Source organism: Rhodotorula paludigena (genome assembly GCF_050403205.1).
Source record: "Rhodotorula paludigena JCM10292 DNA, Rt_paludigena_JCM10292v1_ctg2, whole genome shotgun sequence".
Classification (NCBI taxonomy): Eukaryota; Fungi; Basidiomycota; class Microbotryomycetes; order Sporidiobolales; family Sporidiobolaceae; genus Rhodotorula; species Rhodotorula paludigena.
In genome coordinates, this window is record NW_027481456.1 from 570,103 (window position 1) to 586,388 (window position 16,286).

The window sequence follows — 16,286 nt, forward strand, 5'->3', positions numbered from 1 at the left end:
GAAGACGCATAGGAAGCCGAAGAAGCTGCGCGGAGGAGAAGGTCCAGTCAAAGCAGGCGTCGCGTTTCTGCAGAAAGCATGTCGTGTACGCAGTCGTTATCAGCAGCCAAGCGCATCAGCGAAAGTGGAGGAGGGCAAGGGCAAAGGAGCTGCGTAGAAGGTTGGAGGAGGTCACCACGGCTCGACGCGGAACGTGATGAGTCTGGACGTGTCCGAGCCAGACATAGCCGCGTCCTACTCGGACCTGCTCCGCCCAGACGGCCCCATCGACTGGTGCGCGGAGTCTCCTTCACCGCCTCACAAGCTCATCGCACGCGAGCTGACATCGCCAGGATTCCGCCCTGCAGGTTCATCCTCGGCCACGGCGGCACCAGTACCAAGCTCTTCTTGCTAGACTCGGGCAATGGCGGCTTGGAGGAGTTGCGGGCTCGCTTGGTTCGTCTTGCTCGGCCTTCGCATGGTCGCCCATCACGCTCATCTTTCGTCGCGCAGGTCGCGACCGAGGTGCTGTACGGCTTGTTAAGAGTGCAAGACCGGATACTGCTGTGGAGCCAAATCCCCGATGGAGTGGGCGGCGTCAAGCGCGGTCCGTCTGCTGAAGCTCTCGCAAACTCGCCTCTATTTGTTACTTGCTGACACTGCCGGACTTCACAGCACGCGCATTGGTCCATGCGCGGAGCGTCGCCAACGTTCTGCGAAGACATGATGCGCAGCTCTCCTTCGCCGCCCCGCCAGACCTCGAAGCTTCGGCAGTTGCCCTCAAGCTCTTCCATCAAACCTCGCACCAATCGTCTCCAGTTCACCACTCCCTGTCGACGCACCTGCGACAACGCTCGCCGACGACCAGCTCAACACGGCGATCGTCCATTCCCGACACCGTGCCTGCCGCACAGCAGCCACAGGCGAATGGCGTTCCTGTCCCGGCGTCCGAGGTCCGCAGCGCTCCATCTTCACACGACAAGTCGCACAGTCTCCCGTCAAACGCTCCGCATCGGGGCGCTGCGAGCCTGACTGCGCCGCCAGGAGCCGCTTCTGCTCCGCGTCGCCCGCTTGAACAAGCTTTCACCTCTGGCTATCCGTCCCACCTCGCCGTACTCGCCAGCCGACTTTCATCCACCGACCCTTCCAACTCACCCACGAACGGTACCGCCCCGCACGCCTTCCCCGCCTCTTCCGTTCCGGCGACTACCTCCTCCGCGCCTCACCTCATGCCGCACTCGCCGTCTCATCCCGAAGACGAGTGGCGCCGCCAGACGCACTCCCGGCCGTCTTCGCCCCTCGCCCACGCCGACTCGGGGGCCGTCAGTCCCGGCTTGTTCGAGTCGGCGGCGGCGGCAATGCTCGTCTCGTCACCCTCGGACCCGAGTGTGTCACGCCTCGCGCTCCCGGTGCAGGAAGTCCCTGTCGACGTCGCGGACGAAGACGGAAGCGTCGCGCGCGCTGTGCCCGCGCCGCTGAGTGACTCGGGCGCGGCCCAGCAGCCCGATCCGACCCCCGCGCCGGCGCATGCGCCAGAGACCGCAGCGGTGATCGACGAGGTCGAGCAGAAGACGCGTGCGTTCGAGCTCGAGAAGCGCGAAGACGCTGCGCGGCTCGAGCGCGAGAAGCGCGAGCACGAAGCGGAGGAGGCTGCTGCGCGTGTGCGGAAAGAGGAGGAGCGTCGACGAGCCGATGCCGAGGCGGAGTACCGCCGGCAGGCGGAGGAACAGCTCGAGCGCGAGCAGGCTGCGGAGGAGGCGCGGAGGAAGGCGATCGAGGAGGAGGCGCGGTTGAGAGCGGAAGAGGAGGAGCGGCAACGCGCGGCCGAGGAGGAGGAGCTCGCACGAATTGAGGAGGAGGCGCGTCTCGCCGAAACGGAGCGCGTGCTCGAGCAGCAGCGGATCGAGGAGGAGCGGCGACGAGCGGAGGAGGCCGAGAAGGCACGGCTGGAGGAGGAGGAGCGGACGCGCAAGGCCGAGGAGGAGATGCGGCTCCTCATCGAGCGGCAACGAGCAGAGAAGCAGCTGCGCGAAGAGGAGGAGGCGCGAAAGATGGAGGAGGCTCGACGTAAGGCGGTTGCGGACCGAAAATCCCGGCTTGTGCAGGCGCGGGATGCGGGCGAGGTGATGCTCAGCGGGACGGTAAATGTCCAGGGCGGCGGGTCCATGGTCAGTCCCTGTCTTGTCTCCCTATGCTCTTGCGAAGGCTTTCGCTGACGCGGTGCTTCGACGCAGCTCTGGCGTCGACGTTACTTCCGCTTGCGGCAGACAGGTCTGGAGTTGTACAAGAGCGAGGCGGTCAGTGGACGCCATCACATACCTGCTCCATGTAAGATGCTCATGACCTTGTGCACTGCAGGACACGCACACGATCGTCGACTCTGTCGCAATCGCCAACATCGACCGCATCACGAGCAACCCGGAGGAGGCGCTCGTCCCGCACTCCTTCAAGCTCACGCTCAAGGATGACGACGAGTGGCTGTTCTACTACAACACCGCAGAGGAGACGGAGGCGCTGGTCGAGGCGCTGCAGTGCGCGATGCGAAGGTGAGGTGGAAGACGTCGTCGAGTCGGATACCCCGTCGGTCGAATACCATTTGTGCAGTCGGAGCGCTGTCTAGTCACCGTAATAGAGCTGCACGTACACGGATTGTTCTGGACGAGCACATCAAGACGACTCGTCATTCTCGCCAGTTGCCTGTCGTTCCGCTCCCGACTCCTTCACCTTCCTCGTCCCGCAGGCCACGCCAGCTGGTGCAGCCACGATGGACGAGGACTCGCCCTGGGGCGCACCAAGCGACCTACCGCCCATCCAGCGGGCCGCTTCGCCGAAACTTAGCTACTCTCCGCCCGCCATCAGCAGCGTCCCTCCCTCGTCAGGCTGGGGCGACGACGGCGGAGGCTGGGGTGGCGCAGTCGACGACTACGTCCCGGGTGCTTTTGGCGGTGGCTTCGCTTCCTCGTCTGCGGCAGAAGCAGGCGTGCCGAAGGTCGACGATGCAGCCCCGCCTCGCTCGACTCTGACGAGCGAATCTGGCGGCTGGGGCGCAGACTCGCCCGAGCTGCCGCGCTTCAGCACCGAACCTGGCAGCTCCGCTGCGGTCGACGACCCGACGTCGAGCGGGTTCGGCGCCTCTCCTCCACTTCCGCCCGTCGCCCTCCCTCCGCCCGCCTCGCCCCTTGCCTCCGCTTCCGACCTTCCCGACGAGCCAGTCGCGCCCTCATCACCTGCAGCCGTCGCGGCAGAGCCACAGGACGAAGGCGGCGGGTGGGGCGGCGCATCTCCCGACCTCCCGCCTCTCGCCAGTTTGCGCATTGCGGCACGTGCCTCTCCGACACAGGAAGACTCGCCATCAGGCTGGGGTGCCGATGCAGATGAGCTGGAGGACCCGGATGAGGCGCCGCCGCTGCCGTCGATGAGCGACATGTTCGCCTCAAACAAGCCGCGACGAGAGAGCGTCGAGCTGGCGCAGAAGGGCGAGCAAGGGGAGGACGCGTGGGGCAGCTCGATGGGATGGGAAGAGCGTATGCGGATAGAGGCGGAGAAGCGGGAGGCGCAGAGGGCCGCAGAGGCCCCGCCGCCGGTAGAGGGGCAGGAGGACAAGGGTGCTGGAACGAAGGCGCCCGTTGGAGGGTGCGCGCGTCTCAATTCTTTCCGAGCCGTACGTGCTTCTGATCCCCATCCACACACGCAGACAAGGCGAAACTGCAGAAGTCGACGCTGCACCGGCAAAGTCGGGCCTCGCCTCCATCTTCCGCTTCCGCAAAACCGCCGAGGATGCAGCACGGTCTACCGCTGAGACTGTCAAGGATGTCGGCACTACGGCAGCGAAAAGCGCCGCCACGCTGGCTCGGTCCGCCTCCGCTCGTCCTTCGGCAGAACAGGAACGACCTGCCTCGGGCGGCGACGGTGCGCAGGACAAGCCGGCTGCGCGCAGCTGGTTGAGCCGCGTGGCGGCCAAGGGCGGCGACCCGGCTACCGTGGCGCTCGAGAACGACCCGAACTCGCTCGGCGCGGAGGAGGTCGAGCAGGGCGGTTCGGGCAGGACAGAGTCGCCTGAACCGCAGCAGGGCGCCATCGGCCGCTTCCTGAGTCGGCTCAAGCGTCCTGCCTCGGCCCCAGAGGGCTCGCAGGGCGAACAGGCGGGCTCGGCGCGCAACAGCAGCGAGCAGCAGCAGCCCGAGTTCCAGGTGCGCAACCTAGACGCCTTGGGCACCGGCCCCATCCACAACGCCACGTTCGGGCGCGCGGGCGCACACGATGTCTATGACGAGGATGACGAGAAGGACGCGCCTCGAAACCGCTTCTTCGGCTCGCGGGGCAAGGCCACCACCCGAGTTCCCGAAGCTCCGCCCGAAGACGACTTTGGCGGGCTCATCGGCGCCTTCTCGAGCGCACCAGCAAGCTCGACAGCCAAGTCGACGACGTCCAGCTCGTTCGATCCCTTCGACCCGCTGAGCGACAACTTTGGCGTCGCACCGCCTCCTTCCTCTCGCCCAGCCGCATCCCTCGCTTCAACCCATGCTCACGGGACTGCACCCGTCCGTCCCGCTTCGGCTGCTGCCGCGCTCGCGCCTCGCGCGGCAGCTTCGTCCGCTTCTTCCTTCCCATCGCCCCAAGCTCCGCCAACAGCGCCGAAGGAGCGGGCATCGTCGCCATTGGACGATTTCGACGCCTTCTTCGACTCTGTTGCGACCTCGACAGGTAACAGCCGAGCTCTTGCCGCATCTTCGGTCTCGCCTCCGCCCCTCCTCTCGCCCGTCCCGCGCGGCACACCAGCCGCATCGAACGTTTTGCGGACTTCCTCTACTTCGCGTCCCGCCCAACCCGCCTCGTCGCGCTCCTCGCTCGTGTCACCTCCTCCGCGCATGATGACCATCTCACCGCCAACGCGCACGTCGACGGCCTCTCCCGCTTCGGCGAGCGGCGCGCCTGGCCGCTCCTCGACGCCGATCATGCCGCTTGCCCCTCCCCCGCCGCCTTCCCAGCCCCTGGCCGCGAACCGCCTCGTCGTCGCGCTGGACGCGCCATCCGCACCGGCACCGACACAGCGAGTCGCCTCGCCGTTGCAGGCCGTCCCGCTTGCACCGTCGCCCGTCTCGTCGCTCGGCGTGGGCAGCGCCAAGTCGCCATCGCCCGCGCCGCCGCCGGCGGCGCGTAGCACTTCGGGTCCTCTTTCGCTCGATGACCTGTCGTTCTTCGAGTCGTAAAGGAGTTCCATCGCGATCGAGCTGTGAGGGGGAAGGAGGAGTTGTCGAGTTCCTGTCGTTCTTTGCATTTGTTGCGGTGCTCGGTTTGCGTGCGCATGTTATAGCATCACCTGTTTTCTGCTCATTCCAGTAGGGCTCTCTATGCGAGTGAGGGCTATTCGCCCGTATCCCCCTCGACGTCGACGCTTCTCAGGCTTCCACGACCTCGCCGCAGCCTCGCGCAGCTCGAGTCGAAAGCTAGCATGGCTTCTGACGACGCACCAGTAACCTCTGCGCCTTCAGTCATGCCCACGACTGCTCCCGCGGCTGCTGCTCCTGTCCCGGTTGAAGGTGCGCTTCCGCCCGCTCTCGAGCCCGACGAACGCTGGCAGGACTGACAGGGTTGCGCGGCCGAGCAGAACGCACGAGGCACAAGCGACCCAGGGCTGCAGTCGACCCGGGCACGCCAAAGGTGCGTCCCACTCGCGAGGCAGCGAGGAGCGGTTGACATCCTCGTCATGCCGCTCTCGCTCTCAGTTGAGGAGCAGCCCATGGTATTGACAGACAGTGCACTACCGCAGGGGGAGGGTGACGAGCTGCGCGGCGTCTCTGGGTCCACTCCGCTCGCGAAGAAGGGGTGCGTTGTACTCGTTCGCTGCACTCGAGCCATCTGCTCGCTCTCCGGGGGCTGTGGACCGTCTCCAGCGTGGACCAAATGCATGCACTGACGGTTTTTTGGCTTTGCAGTCGCGTCGAGGGCGACGACGATGGCGCATCCGACACGGACCGTCCCGCGACTCCGCCGCCCGCCGCCGTCTCGTCCTCCTCCCGCCCATCCACGCCCGCTAAGACCTCTGCGGCACCTACCGCTCCTCCTGCGACCGAGGGCAAAGACACGAAGCAGCTGCGAGAGCGCGTGCAGGCGATGAAGCCGCCCGGCCAGACGGGCGAGGGGGATGAGCCCGCTCCGCCGACGAAGGAGGACGTCGAGATTGCCGAAGTCGCCGACGAGGTGTCGGCGTCAGCGGCCGATCTGGGCGACAAGCAGGACGCCAAGGAGGAGAAGGATGTCGAGATTGCAGAGGTTGCGGCCGAGGTGGGCAAGTCGGCAGAGTCGGCCGACAGGCGCGAAGAGCAGGCTGCCGAGGGCTCGACGACGGAGACAAGCGAGGCGAAGGAGGCGGCTGCGGATGCCGCTGAGGTGGCTGAGGCGGCGGCGCCTGTCCAAGCCAAAGATGAGGAGGCCGCCGAGACGGCAGCGGAGACGGCGGATGCAGCCAAGGCGGCACCTGAGCCCACACCAGCACCGACACCCAAGCCTGCAGCTGCTCAGCCGGTACGCTAGCCGGGCCTGGTATTCAGCGATCCCGCTCTTACCTCGGTTCTTCCGCAGACTTTTGCCAACTACTCCTCGACCGCCTCCCCCTTTTCCGCCTTCGCCTCGTCCGCGTCTCCTCTCGCTTCCGTGTCGACACCGACCAAGCCTGCAGCCGAGGAGCAGAAGCCGAAGCCGAGGGCCGCCTTCTCCGCCTCTCCTTTCCTCTCTAGCTCGATCCCTCCCGCCACTCCCGCCGCCTCCGCAAGCAAACCGAGCGGCGCTGCCACCGACAAGCCGTCGACGCCATTCACCAAGGCGGCTGCGACGACCAACCTCGCAGCCGCTTCTCCCTTCGCGGCTTTCGCCTCGACCACCGGGTTCGCTTCTGCCAGCAAGACGAGCGGTACCTCTGCCTTTGGCGCCTTCTCCGCCGCTCCTTCCGCCTTCTCGAGCGTGCCCGCCACGCCCGCCAAGAAGGGCGATTCGGAGGATGCGGCCGCGACACCCTCGGGGCGCAAGATTGGCGAGCCCGAAGAGGTCGACGAGAGCCGGCCCGTCTTCACCGAGCAGGAGACGGTCACGGGCGAGGAGGAGGAGGAGCTGTTGCACTCTGTGCGCGCCAAGCTGTTTGCGATGAGCGAGGGGCAGTGGGCCGAGCGGGGCACGGGCGTGCTCAAGCTCAACGAGACGCGGGAGAAGCACGGTGCACGCCTTGGTGAGTTTCTGCGCCCTTTCTCGCTCTGATCGATTGCGTGAGGCTGACTGGTCTGCCTCTTGCAGTCATGCGCGCCGATGCGACCCACCGCCTCCTGCTCAACGCGCCGCTCTTCCGCGAATTCTCCATCTCGGTCTTCAATGAGAAGTACGTGCGCTTCTCGGTCATCGAGGGCGACAAGCCGACGAGCTACATGCTGCGCGTGCGTCTTTCAACTCTTGCTCCTGTCTCTTCCGCGGCCTTCGCTAAGCTCCTCTCTCCCATACAGACGGGCAACCCTGCTGGAGCCGAGAACCTCGTCAAGGCGGTCCAAGACAAAGTCTCTAACCTCTAATTTACGCGCCGGTGTCTCTTGCCTTCTTCTTTACCTCCTTCGCGCCCTCTTGTTCGTCCAGTGTCAGACTATGCAAAAGTCGTTTCTTCTCGATCTCGCCGCCGAAACGGCTGTTCGGGAGGCGGATAATAGATAGCAACGACATGGACGAAGCACAACCCAGATAACGTGTCTAGATCCGCACGCGCTTGAATACGCCCACCTTCTGCAGCTCGTCCCACCTCAGGTGGATCTCCTCGACCGACTCTCTCGTCCCGACCTCGTCCCCTTGCCGGGCGACCTCGACCTCGCTCGAGAGGAACCGGACCTCTGCGTGCGTCCAGCTCGGGTTGGCAAACCCAGTGAGCGCGATCCGGCCGAACGCGCGCGCCGTGCCGCGCTGCCAGTCGGGCCCGGCGCCGTTGTTGAGCGCTTCGTACGCGGGGGAGAAGGGGTCGAGGGAGGAGAGGTGCTGGAAGGTGCGCAGCGGGACGGTGGGGAGGACGGGCGAGGTGAGGGACGGGAGGATGGCGACCCACGAGGTCTGCGGACGGTCGCGCGTGAGCATTCGAGGTCAAGCGGGGGAGTTTGTTAAGGGCGGCCGGGCGCACCTGTCCAGACGGGACGTTCGGATCGCCCGTGACCTTGGTGGCGGTAACGGCCTTGCGGTAGACCGTTCGCCGCCCGCCGTCCTCCTCGCTGTCGCTGCTCTCCTCCGACAAGTCGTCCTCCCCTGCCTCACACTCGATGAAGCTCGTCGAGATCCACACAAACTCGAGGCCGTGCGACCCGAATGTGCCGAGCCACAAGCCTTCGATGGACGAGGCGAGGAACTCGCCGTGCGAGTTTGTCGCAGGCGCCGCGTGGTGTTCGGCAGCATCAAGCGGTTTCGCAGGCGCTTTAATGGGGAAGAAGACTTCGCCTGCGGCATCGACAGCATCGGCAAGCGTGTCGTCCTCATTGGCCTCGTTTTGCTGCTCGTCTAGCTCCGGCACGTCTTCTGCTCCGATCGGAAGAGCGGTCCCGGGCCGCTGAGGCGGCGAGCCAGGTAGGCGCAAGACGAAGCCCTGCAGAACTTGCAGTCAGCATGCAACCGGGTCCTAGTCGGGCAAAGCAGAACGAAACGCACCCCTTCCGCCTCGTCTCCCGCGCGCAGGATCGTCACCGCAGGTCTCTCGTCCGGATCCTCCTCCCTCCCGTGCCACAGCACAGCCGGTCCGCCGTTCGTCCCGACGCCCCTTCGCCTCGGCTGTCCCGCCGACCAGCGCTCGCCCGTGCCCGCGCTCGCGCGCGTCTCGCCCCTGCTCGTCGCGTCCGCCACGTGCGGCAGCGGCGGACTCGCGCGCGGTGTGCGTCTAGCGCGCAACTTGAAGCCCGTGACGTACGCCTCGTCGTCCTGCCCCGCCGCGTCGTTCCCCGGCTGCACCACCTCGGCGAGGGGTCTCTCTCCCGCGCGCTGCGCGAGCCACTCGCTCAGCCCGCGGAACGCGCCCGCCTCGCCCGGCGCGAGGCGGAGCACGTTGCGCGGCGGGTCGGTGCGCCCCGCGCGGAGGTGCGGGACGTCGCGCGTGTTGACCTCTTCGAGGCCGACGAGCTGGAGCGTCGGCCAGCCGCGGCGCGGGAGGCGCCCGCTGAAGAGGGCAAAGAGCGCCTCGCGGTTGAGCTCTTCGCGCGCAGGGTCGCGCGCGGCGCGCCCGGCGGCGAGCGACGGGTCCGGGTGAGAAGAGGCCGGCGGGCGCGAGACGCGCTGCGTGACGCTGTCGAGCGCGAGGCGGAGGCGGGGGACGGCCGAGCCGGACGAGGAGCTGGCATGCGGGGCTCGCATCGCGGCGGCGGCGAGTCCTTCGCGCGTGTGCGAATTGGGGCGCGAAAGGCACGGACCGTCCGAGGGAGTGATGTCGAACATGGCGGCAGTGCTCGTGTCGTAGTAAGGGTCGAGGAGACTGATCGAGAGGCCCGCGTAAGGGTGGTGTGGATTCAGGCGCGCTGAGACGACGACGGAGCTGGCAGAGAAGGCGTCGCGAGACGAGCCGAACGGAACGACGCTGGGCGAGATGGGCCAGTTGGGCAGGTCAAAGTGGTTGCGGGGAACAACCTGGGCGGAGTATATGGTGTACTGAGGTGGTGGTGCATCTGGCGGCGGATGTGCGGCCGGAGGCGAGACGACAGAAACGCGAACAAGGCGAGAGCTGTGGGATGCAAGCGGGATGAGCGAACGAGACTGTTCGACTGAGGAACGGTACGCACTTGTAGGGGAGCGACGAAGCAAAGTAGCCGAGGTGGTGGCTGTGCGGAAGCAGGAACTTTGCCTGGTCGAGCCAAGTCGAGGGTGCAGAGGGGCGCGGCGGGTGCGGGCGGTCGTCTGCAGCGCTCTTCGCGGGTGCGCCGTGCTCGTCGACGAGCTCGAGGACGATGGCACGCCAGAGCGAGTCCTCGCGGGCCAGGGCAAGCAAGGCAGAGCAGGTGGTGCCCGTGCGGACGAGCGATTGCGGGTCGAGGAGCGCGAGGATGCGCAGAACGAGTTCGGGCGGGAGCGACGCCAGCGATGCGCGGCATGAGTCAGAGTCCATCTGTGCAGTCCTTCCCAGCTCTGGACTGCCTCGCAGAGAGAGCACGAGAGGAGCGGCGTCGAGTCGGTTCCGCTCGTCATGTCCGAGGCAGCGCACATTCCGATCTCGCGCATCGCGTGCTGCTGCCAGTCTGTGCCGAGCCAGAGCCAGTCACTTGCTACCTGTGCATGCACCTCCGCCCCTTTGCTGCACCTGCCCGCACTCTCTCGCGCACCTTCACCACTTCGCTCCGCCGCCCCACCTTCACCAGCATGCCGCTCCCGCACGTCGAGCCCTACACGGGCGGCGCAGCAAAGATCAACAACGTCTCGCAGATGCAGGAGGGCAAGGTCCGCACCCCTACCCAATTCTGTCTGCTGCCAGCCCGCGCAACCCGCTCACTCATGATGGGAAACAGTGGGTCGAGCTGCGCAAGATCGACTGGACCGACGAGGACGGGAAGGACCGCGTGTGGGAAATGGCCGCCCGCAAGACGACCTCGGCCGGCGGAATCGACGCCGTGGCCATTGCCGCCATCCTGCGGCACCCTGCGCGCCCGGCGGCCGTCCCCGTCATCCTCCAGTACCGACCGCCCATTGAGAACATCTGCGTCGAACTCCCCGCGGGACTGATCGACGAGGGCGAGAGCCCCGAGCAGGCCGCAGTGCGCGAGCTGTACGAGGAGACGGGCTACGGAGGACAGGACTTCGAGGGCAGGGTCAAGGTCCTCGAGCTCGGCTCGACCATCGTCTCTGACCCCGGTGAGCCTACACCTGGGCATTTACGGCATGGAGCGGAAGCTTCGCGTGAAGACTGACACTAACGTCCAGCCCGCGTTCCGCTCGCTTCGCAACCAGGAATGTCCAAGGCCAACATGGTCCTCGCCACGCTCGAGGTGCGTCTGATCATCCTCGAATTGCCTCTACTCAGACCAATCTGACCCTGTCATCGCATCCGCAGGTCCAGCTCAAGGAGGGCGAGGAGGAGCCGACGCCGCATCTCGACGAGGGTGCGCTTTCCCCTCTCCCTGTGCGCCTGCCGCGCACTCCTGCTCACTCCTCTGCGCGCTCGATGTCGCAGGCGAGCACATCGACGTGCGCGTCGTCCCCCTCGCCGACCTCTACGCGCATTTGCAGGCGTTCGAGCAGCAGCACGGCTACACCGTCGATGCGCGCCTGCACCACTGGGCCGCCGGAATCGAGGCAGCCAAGAAGCTCTTTGCGCAGGGGAGCGTGAAGCTGTAGAGGCCCGCGATCGAGTGCATTCGAGGCGGCCGTGAATTCGGGTCGAAAGGAACGGCCGACACTCGCTTGCAGAGCTTGTGTGTTTCTTCCATGTGTTGTGTCGATGCCTAGGTATTGCCTCGAGACAAGTGCTCAAGGTGCACGTAGACTGTCGGAGCAAACGAGCGCGAGATATGGTGCTCGGACCCAGGACGCCGTGATGCGCCTGATCGGGAGACAGTGGGTGGAGTGCAGATCGACGCAGAAAGAATCGGGTCGCTCGAGTGGGCGTACGAGTGCCTATGTGAGCTTCTGGAGTGACGTGGCTGCTCTCTAGCGAGGCGAGTGCGGTGGGCGTGAGTCGCCGGGGACCGACCTCGGTTGCGTCAACGTACGAGGCGATCCTCCCGACGTCGCTCCGCTGTCTCGCCTGTCTTCCTCCCACTCCTGCACTGCACTGCTAGCAAACATGGCTGCTCAGGTCACCGCTACCCAGATCGACAACGCGTGCGTTTCTACACCCACTCTCGCTCCCGCCCGTCTCACGTCAACCGTTCAACCCACAGCATCAAGGACGCCGGCCTCCTCGGCTCGTCCGTTCTCCCGTCGACCTTCACCAACCGTGTGACGGTGCACGCGACCTACCCCAACCTCGGCGACGTCCAGCCGGGCGCGACCTACGCCGTCGACCAGACGCAGGACGAGCCCTCGATCTCGTTCTCCGAGCCCGACGGCCCCGACAGCAAGTTCACCATCGTGATTGCCGACCCGGACGCACCCTCGCGCGACGACCAGAAGTGGTCGCCCTTGTGCGCATCTTCGCCCTCTCGCGGATCCGCCTCGTCCCGCTGACCAGGTCGCTCTCCCGCAGCCTCCACTTTGTCCTCGGCGATGTTGTCCCGGGCAAGACTCCCGGGCAGACCATCGTCTCGTACATGGGTGCGCCGTGCTCCCCTCCGTCCTTCTCAACAATCTCTCTCTAATTGATCTCGGTCCGCAGGTCCCGCCCCTCCTCAGGGCACCGGCCCGCACCGCTACGTGATCAACGTCTACCGCCAGCCCGTCGACCGCCTCCCGCAGCTCCCGGGCGAGCCCGACGCGCGCCAGAACTTCCCGCTCGCGCAGTTCGCCAAGGACAATGAGCTCGGTGCGTTCCCTGCGCGACCCCTTTGCTGTGCCTCCCTGTCCAGGATGCCACTGACGAACGGTCTATGCTTGCAGAGCTCATCGGTTCGAACTTCTTCTACGCGGAGAACAAGTGAGGAGAGAAGTCGCTTTGTGCATAGCTGAAAAGACGCGCTCAAACGGTGGGCGTGCGCTTCCTTGATGTACATGACCGCGCAATAAACAAGTAGTACAACTTCGGACGACGGCTCAATGAGGAAGATCTCCGATGCATTTGGACTCTGAAAGCGCAAGTTCCGGGTCTCTACGGTTAACACCCTGCCTCCCTGGTCTACTTGGGCGTGATGACGACGGTCACGTCGATTCCGCTCCGCCTCGTTGCAACCCTGACGGTCCCCTCGCCGTCGTCCTCCAGCTCGACCGCCTCTTCCGCGCCGACATGCTCGCATCGGACGCTCACGCCCTCAGGGTACATCCTCCGCCGGTCGTAGACAATCTCAAACACTTCGCCGACGTTCGAGCTCGAGCCCGTCGTGAAGACGCAGCGGTACTCGCGCGGGTGATTCGCGACGAGGTCCGCGAGCGACGAGGGCGGGTCCGAGAACAGCTCAGTCTGAAACGTCGTCGAAGGCTCGGGACTGCCGCGCGGGATGCGAACGAATGGCGCGTGACCGACTGAAGGGTGGAACCGGGTCATTTTGGGTGCGCGAGCGAGAAGACGGCGGACGGGCGTACACTTGGCGTAGACGTCCCGTGCGCGACCGGTGCAGAGGGGCGTCTCGGTCGCCACCATGGTGACCATGGGAGGCGGGATTGAGCCATTGAGCGCAATCTTGACGACGTACCTGCAGAGCCATCGTGAGCAGCTCCGACAAGTAAGCACACCGGAAGTGGCGCGCGCACGTGAGCTTCAGATCCTCGCCGAGCGGGCTGCATGGTTCTTACCGTGAGCTGACTCCTCCTCACCTCGTGCGACTGGCGAGATACGCACGTCAAGCGCCATCCGCTGAGTGCGAGCGTTGCGCGCGTCTTGCCCTTCTGCTCCGGCGCCCACTTCGGCTCGTCCACGCTCGTTTGCACAACAAACCTCTCGCCCTTCGGGTTCCCGTCCTCCGGATGGTAGTTCTTCTGCACGCCAACGATGTCGCGCGGGTGGACGAGCCACCCCATGCCCTTCATCACAGTCCAGAACGCAAAGGTTGTGCGGTCGTAGCGCGCGAGCATGTGCCCGCCTTCGAACCGCGGATCCCACAGCTTGCGCATCCCCGGAAGCTGTACGACTCCGCCTAGGAACTGAAGGCGAGAGGTGAGCATCCTGTGCGGAATGGCCGCGACGCGAAACAGCGTACCGCCTCGGAGGTCGCGTCTTTCACGATAGCCTCGCCCTTGACCGTCGGGACAGCATCTGTTTCAGAAGCGGGAAGCAGTCAGCGGGAGGCTCGGAGACAGTGCGAGGCGAGCGCGAGCGACGGACAGGGATCCTGGGAAGGCGGGTCGATGTGTCAGCGACGACAATCGCTCGATGCAGCGATGCACGCACATCCGGGTCGGTTTTAGTCCACAGCTGCACGCCGTCCCGCTCGCCTGCGTCGTCCCACTCCGCGTCGGGGCTAGCGAGCTCCTGGTCAAACAGCGCGCGAGCTGCCTCGAGCTCGTGGGCGTGCGAGCCCTGGGTCGGGTAATCGAAGACAGCGGGGAGATCTGGCACATTCACAGACATAGCGAGGCTCTGGGTGGCGTTAACAGAAGGAAGCGGGAAGCGAGCGCTGTCAACCTCGTCGCCGGCGATGTGGGGCGGCACTCCGCTTTCGGCGACTTTTGCAAGACACTGACTGCCAAAGCCGCTCTGAAGCCGATGGACGCCATCAACGAGCTCGTGCAGTGCATAGTGGGCACCAAGAGAACGAAAGACTCTTCCCCCTCCGCTCCCTTCTCACCTCCTGCTTCCGCGCGACGACCGGCGGCGAACGTACGGCTCCTCCTCGCTCTCGTCCGACAGCTCGCTCTCGCTCGACGACAGGAGCGCGTGCCGGCTGCGGCGGCGGCCGTGGGCAAGCGAGTTGTAGCCCTCTGCATCGAGAGGAAGGAGCAAAGTGAGCCTTTCTTCACAGCAGAAGGGGGGTTGAACCGGACGGACGCGCAGGATTCTGATTTGACCCGCTCGAGCCGCCTGCGCCACTGCTGCGGCCCTTCTCGACGTCGCTGTCGTCGCTGTCGGCCGGTCCGCGTGTCGTACCTGCGGCGGCCGCCTGCTGCTGCTGCTGGCGCTGCCGATCGGTCGCCTTGTTCTTGCGATGGCTGATCACGATGGCGGCAATTGCGCCGCCAATGAGGATGACAGCGACGACGGCCACAATGATGCCGAGGACGACGTTCGAAACGCCAGGGATCAAGCTTGTTGTTTCGCCATCCTCGGTGGTCTCCTCCATGCTGCTGCCGTCTGCGTTGGAGGAGCTCGAGGGCAGCGGAGCCGACAAACCCGAGCTCGTCGCTGACTTGCTCGTGCTGGCCGCGCTCCCTGCTCCTGCGCCCGACGAGGTGGCGCTCGACGAGGCTACCGTGAGGTTGGACGGAAGGGCATCGCCGAGTGATTTGCTTGCGGGCTTTGATGAAGTCGGCTCTCCCGTTGGGAGAGCGTCGCCCACATCATTCGTGACCGTTGGTCTGTCGCCGTGCATAGATCAGGATGCCGCCTTGTGCGCAGAGAAGTCAATCAGCAGCATACCCGGCTTCGTCATCTTGACCAGTAGTCTCCGCTAGTCCCGTCGGTTGCGACTGACCCTCGCCTGTTCCGGCCGAGTCGCCGTCGCCCTCGGGGCAGAACGTGACGAAGAAACCCGAATCGCCAGCGCTTGGGCACATGAAGTTTACGGTTGGATCTCCGGCCCTCGAGTCTTGCTATGAACGAATGAGAAGGTCAGGTTCCCCGCTTAGTTGGGGATGCGAGAGCAAACGTACAAAAGCAGCGTATGCATTTGGGCAGCTGTCCTTGAAGTAAGAATAATGCGTAATGAGGTCCGGCGTGCAGACGCGCGGGTCCGCATACTTACCAGCGCAGCACTGGACGTCGGAGTCACCGATCTGGGCATAGCAGGCGGACTTGCAGCCGAGAATGGCGCCGTACGAGTCGAGGACCTGGAGCTCTTCGGGGCATTGCTTGAGAGCGGGTGTGCAGTTGATCTCCTCGCAACTCTTCGCAACGGGCTTGATGCCCGTAGGAACGCCCCATCCGCCACCGTTGCTCAGGTCGTAGACGTCGTACTGGCCGTTCTCGACGAACTGCAGCCGCATCTCGACTGCGGTCGCAGCGCCTGCGAGGTCTCCGTCGTCGCACGCTGCGAGGCCATTGCTGCAGCCACCGGTCTGCGTTCACTGGTCAGTTCTAGAGAGCTCGTGATGGCAAGAAAAGGGCCTACAACGCAGGCGAGTTTGTTGCCCGACGAGACGCATCCATGGCGAGCCCCTGATTGAGCATCACTGGTCAGCGTTGGTGCCGCTCTGTCGTCGCCAGAACGAGCATACACATGCGTCCGGACCAGCTTGACGGAACCTGGACGACTTTGCTCCCGCCCGCTTTCAGTTCGATGCTCCGGTCGCCACCGTACGCCTCGGCATTATCGCTGAACGGCACAACCGCAGCCCAGACAGGGTAGGAGCAGTCGTTTTGAAGCTTTACGTCCCGCTGACCAAGGCTGCGTGGCGGTGCATTAGCTTCGATGACAAGACGAGCGTTTCAGGAGGGGGACGCACCCACGCTGGGAGAGCGCCACGAGTGCGAGAACAGCAGCGATCAGCATGTCGGGCACACGACAGCAGGTGCGTCTCGAGTAGTAGAGAAACAGCAAGCCGAACGGGCGGGCACACCAGGAGGAGGT

General features: G+C 65.3%; 8 protein-coding genes across 8 annotated transcripts; 5 read left to right on the plus strand and 3 right to left on the minus strand.

The window, feature by feature from the left end:
* Positions 1-196: 196 nt before the first annotated feature.
* Positions 197-2,529, plus strand: JCM10292_004511 (uncharacterized protein; the record flags this gene model as incomplete). The annotated part of the gene is made up of 6 exons (XM_076645846.1): positions 197-273; positions 348-435; positions 493-586; positions 655-2,147; positions 2,214-2,276; positions 2,338-2,529. The coding sequence occupies 6 exons, from the start codon at positions 197-199 to the stop codon at positions 2,527-2,529; spliced, it is 2,007 nt and encodes a 668-aa protein (XP_076508716.1).
* Positions 2,530-2,743: 214 nt separating this feature from the next.
* On the plus strand, positions 2,744-5,189 carry JCM10292_004512 (uncharacterized protein; the record flags this gene model as incomplete). Its single annotated transcript, XM_076645847.1, has 2 exons — positions 2,744-3,612; positions 3,674-5,189. 2 exons carry the CDS (start codon positions 2,744-2,746, stop codon positions 5,187-5,189), a joined length of 2,385 nt encoding a protein of 794 aa, XP_076508717.1.
* Positions 5,190-5,431: 242 nt separating this feature from the next.
* On the plus strand, positions 5,432-7,535 carry JCM10292_004513 (uncharacterized protein; the record flags this gene model as incomplete). Its single annotated transcript, XM_076645848.1, has 7 exons — positions 5,432-5,519; positions 5,570-5,640; positions 5,750-5,805; positions 5,916-6,504; positions 6,562-7,201; positions 7,267-7,403; positions 7,470-7,535. The coding sequence occupies 7 exons, from the start codon at positions 5,432-5,434 to the stop codon at positions 7,533-7,535; spliced, it is 1,647 nt and encodes a 548-aa protein (XP_076508718.1).
* Positions 7,536-7,707: 172 nt separating this feature from the next.
* JCM10292_004514 (uncharacterized protein) lies at positions 7,708-10,084 on the minus strand (the record flags this gene model as incomplete). The annotated part of the gene is made up of 4 exons (XM_076645849.1): positions 7,708-8,058; positions 8,126-8,581; positions 8,644-9,703; positions 9,762-10,084. The coding sequence occupies 4 exons, from the start codon at positions 10,082-10,084 to the stop codon at positions 7,708-7,710; spliced, it is 2,190 nt and encodes a 729-aa protein (XP_076508719.1).
* A 167-nt stretch (positions 10,085-10,251) lies between these two features.
* On the plus strand, positions 10,252-11,307 carry YSA1 (ADP-ribose diphosphatase; the record flags this gene model as incomplete). The annotated part of the gene is made up of 5 exons (XM_076645850.1): positions 10,252-10,413; positions 10,482-10,824; positions 10,921-10,958; positions 11,024-11,072; positions 11,144-11,307. The coding sequence occupies 5 exons, from the start codon at positions 10,252-10,254 to the stop codon at positions 11,305-11,307; spliced, it is 756 nt and encodes a 251-aa protein (XP_076508720.1).
* A 448-nt stretch (positions 11,308-11,755) lies between these two features.
* On the plus strand, positions 11,756-12,548 carry JCM10292_004516 (YbhB/YbcL family Raf kinase inhibitor-like protein; the record flags this gene model as incomplete). The annotated part of the gene is made up of 5 exons (XM_076645851.1): positions 11,756-11,793; positions 11,853-12,095; positions 12,158-12,225; positions 12,287-12,433; positions 12,508-12,548. The coding sequence occupies 5 exons, from the start codon at positions 11,756-11,758 to the stop codon at positions 12,546-12,548; spliced, it is 537 nt and encodes a 178-aa protein (XP_076508721.1).
* Positions 12,549-12,742: 194 nt separating this feature from the next.
* Positions 12,743-14,131, minus strand: JCM10292_004517 (START domain-containing protein; the record flags this gene model as incomplete). The annotated part of the gene is made up of 7 exons (XM_076645852.1): positions 12,743-13,086; positions 13,147-13,256; positions 13,315-13,341; positions 13,403-13,704; positions 13,761-13,816; positions 13,886-13,892; positions 13,952-14,131. The coding sequence occupies 7 exons, from the start codon at positions 14,129-14,131 to the stop codon at positions 12,743-12,745; spliced, it is 1,026 nt and encodes a 341-aa protein (XP_076508722.1).
* Positions 14,132-14,344: 213 nt separating this feature from the next.
* JCM10292_004518 (thaumatin family protein) lies at positions 14,345-16,208 on the minus strand (the record flags this gene model as incomplete). The annotated part of the gene is made up of 7 exons (XM_076645853.1): positions 14,345-14,481; positions 14,549-15,075; positions 15,137-15,309; positions 15,370-15,774; positions 15,828-15,874; positions 15,934-16,103; positions 16,162-16,208. The coding sequence occupies 7 exons, from the start codon at positions 16,206-16,208 to the stop codon at positions 14,345-14,347; spliced, it is 1,506 nt and encodes a 501-aa protein (XP_076508723.1).
* Positions 16,209-16,286: the final 78 nt, after the last annotated feature.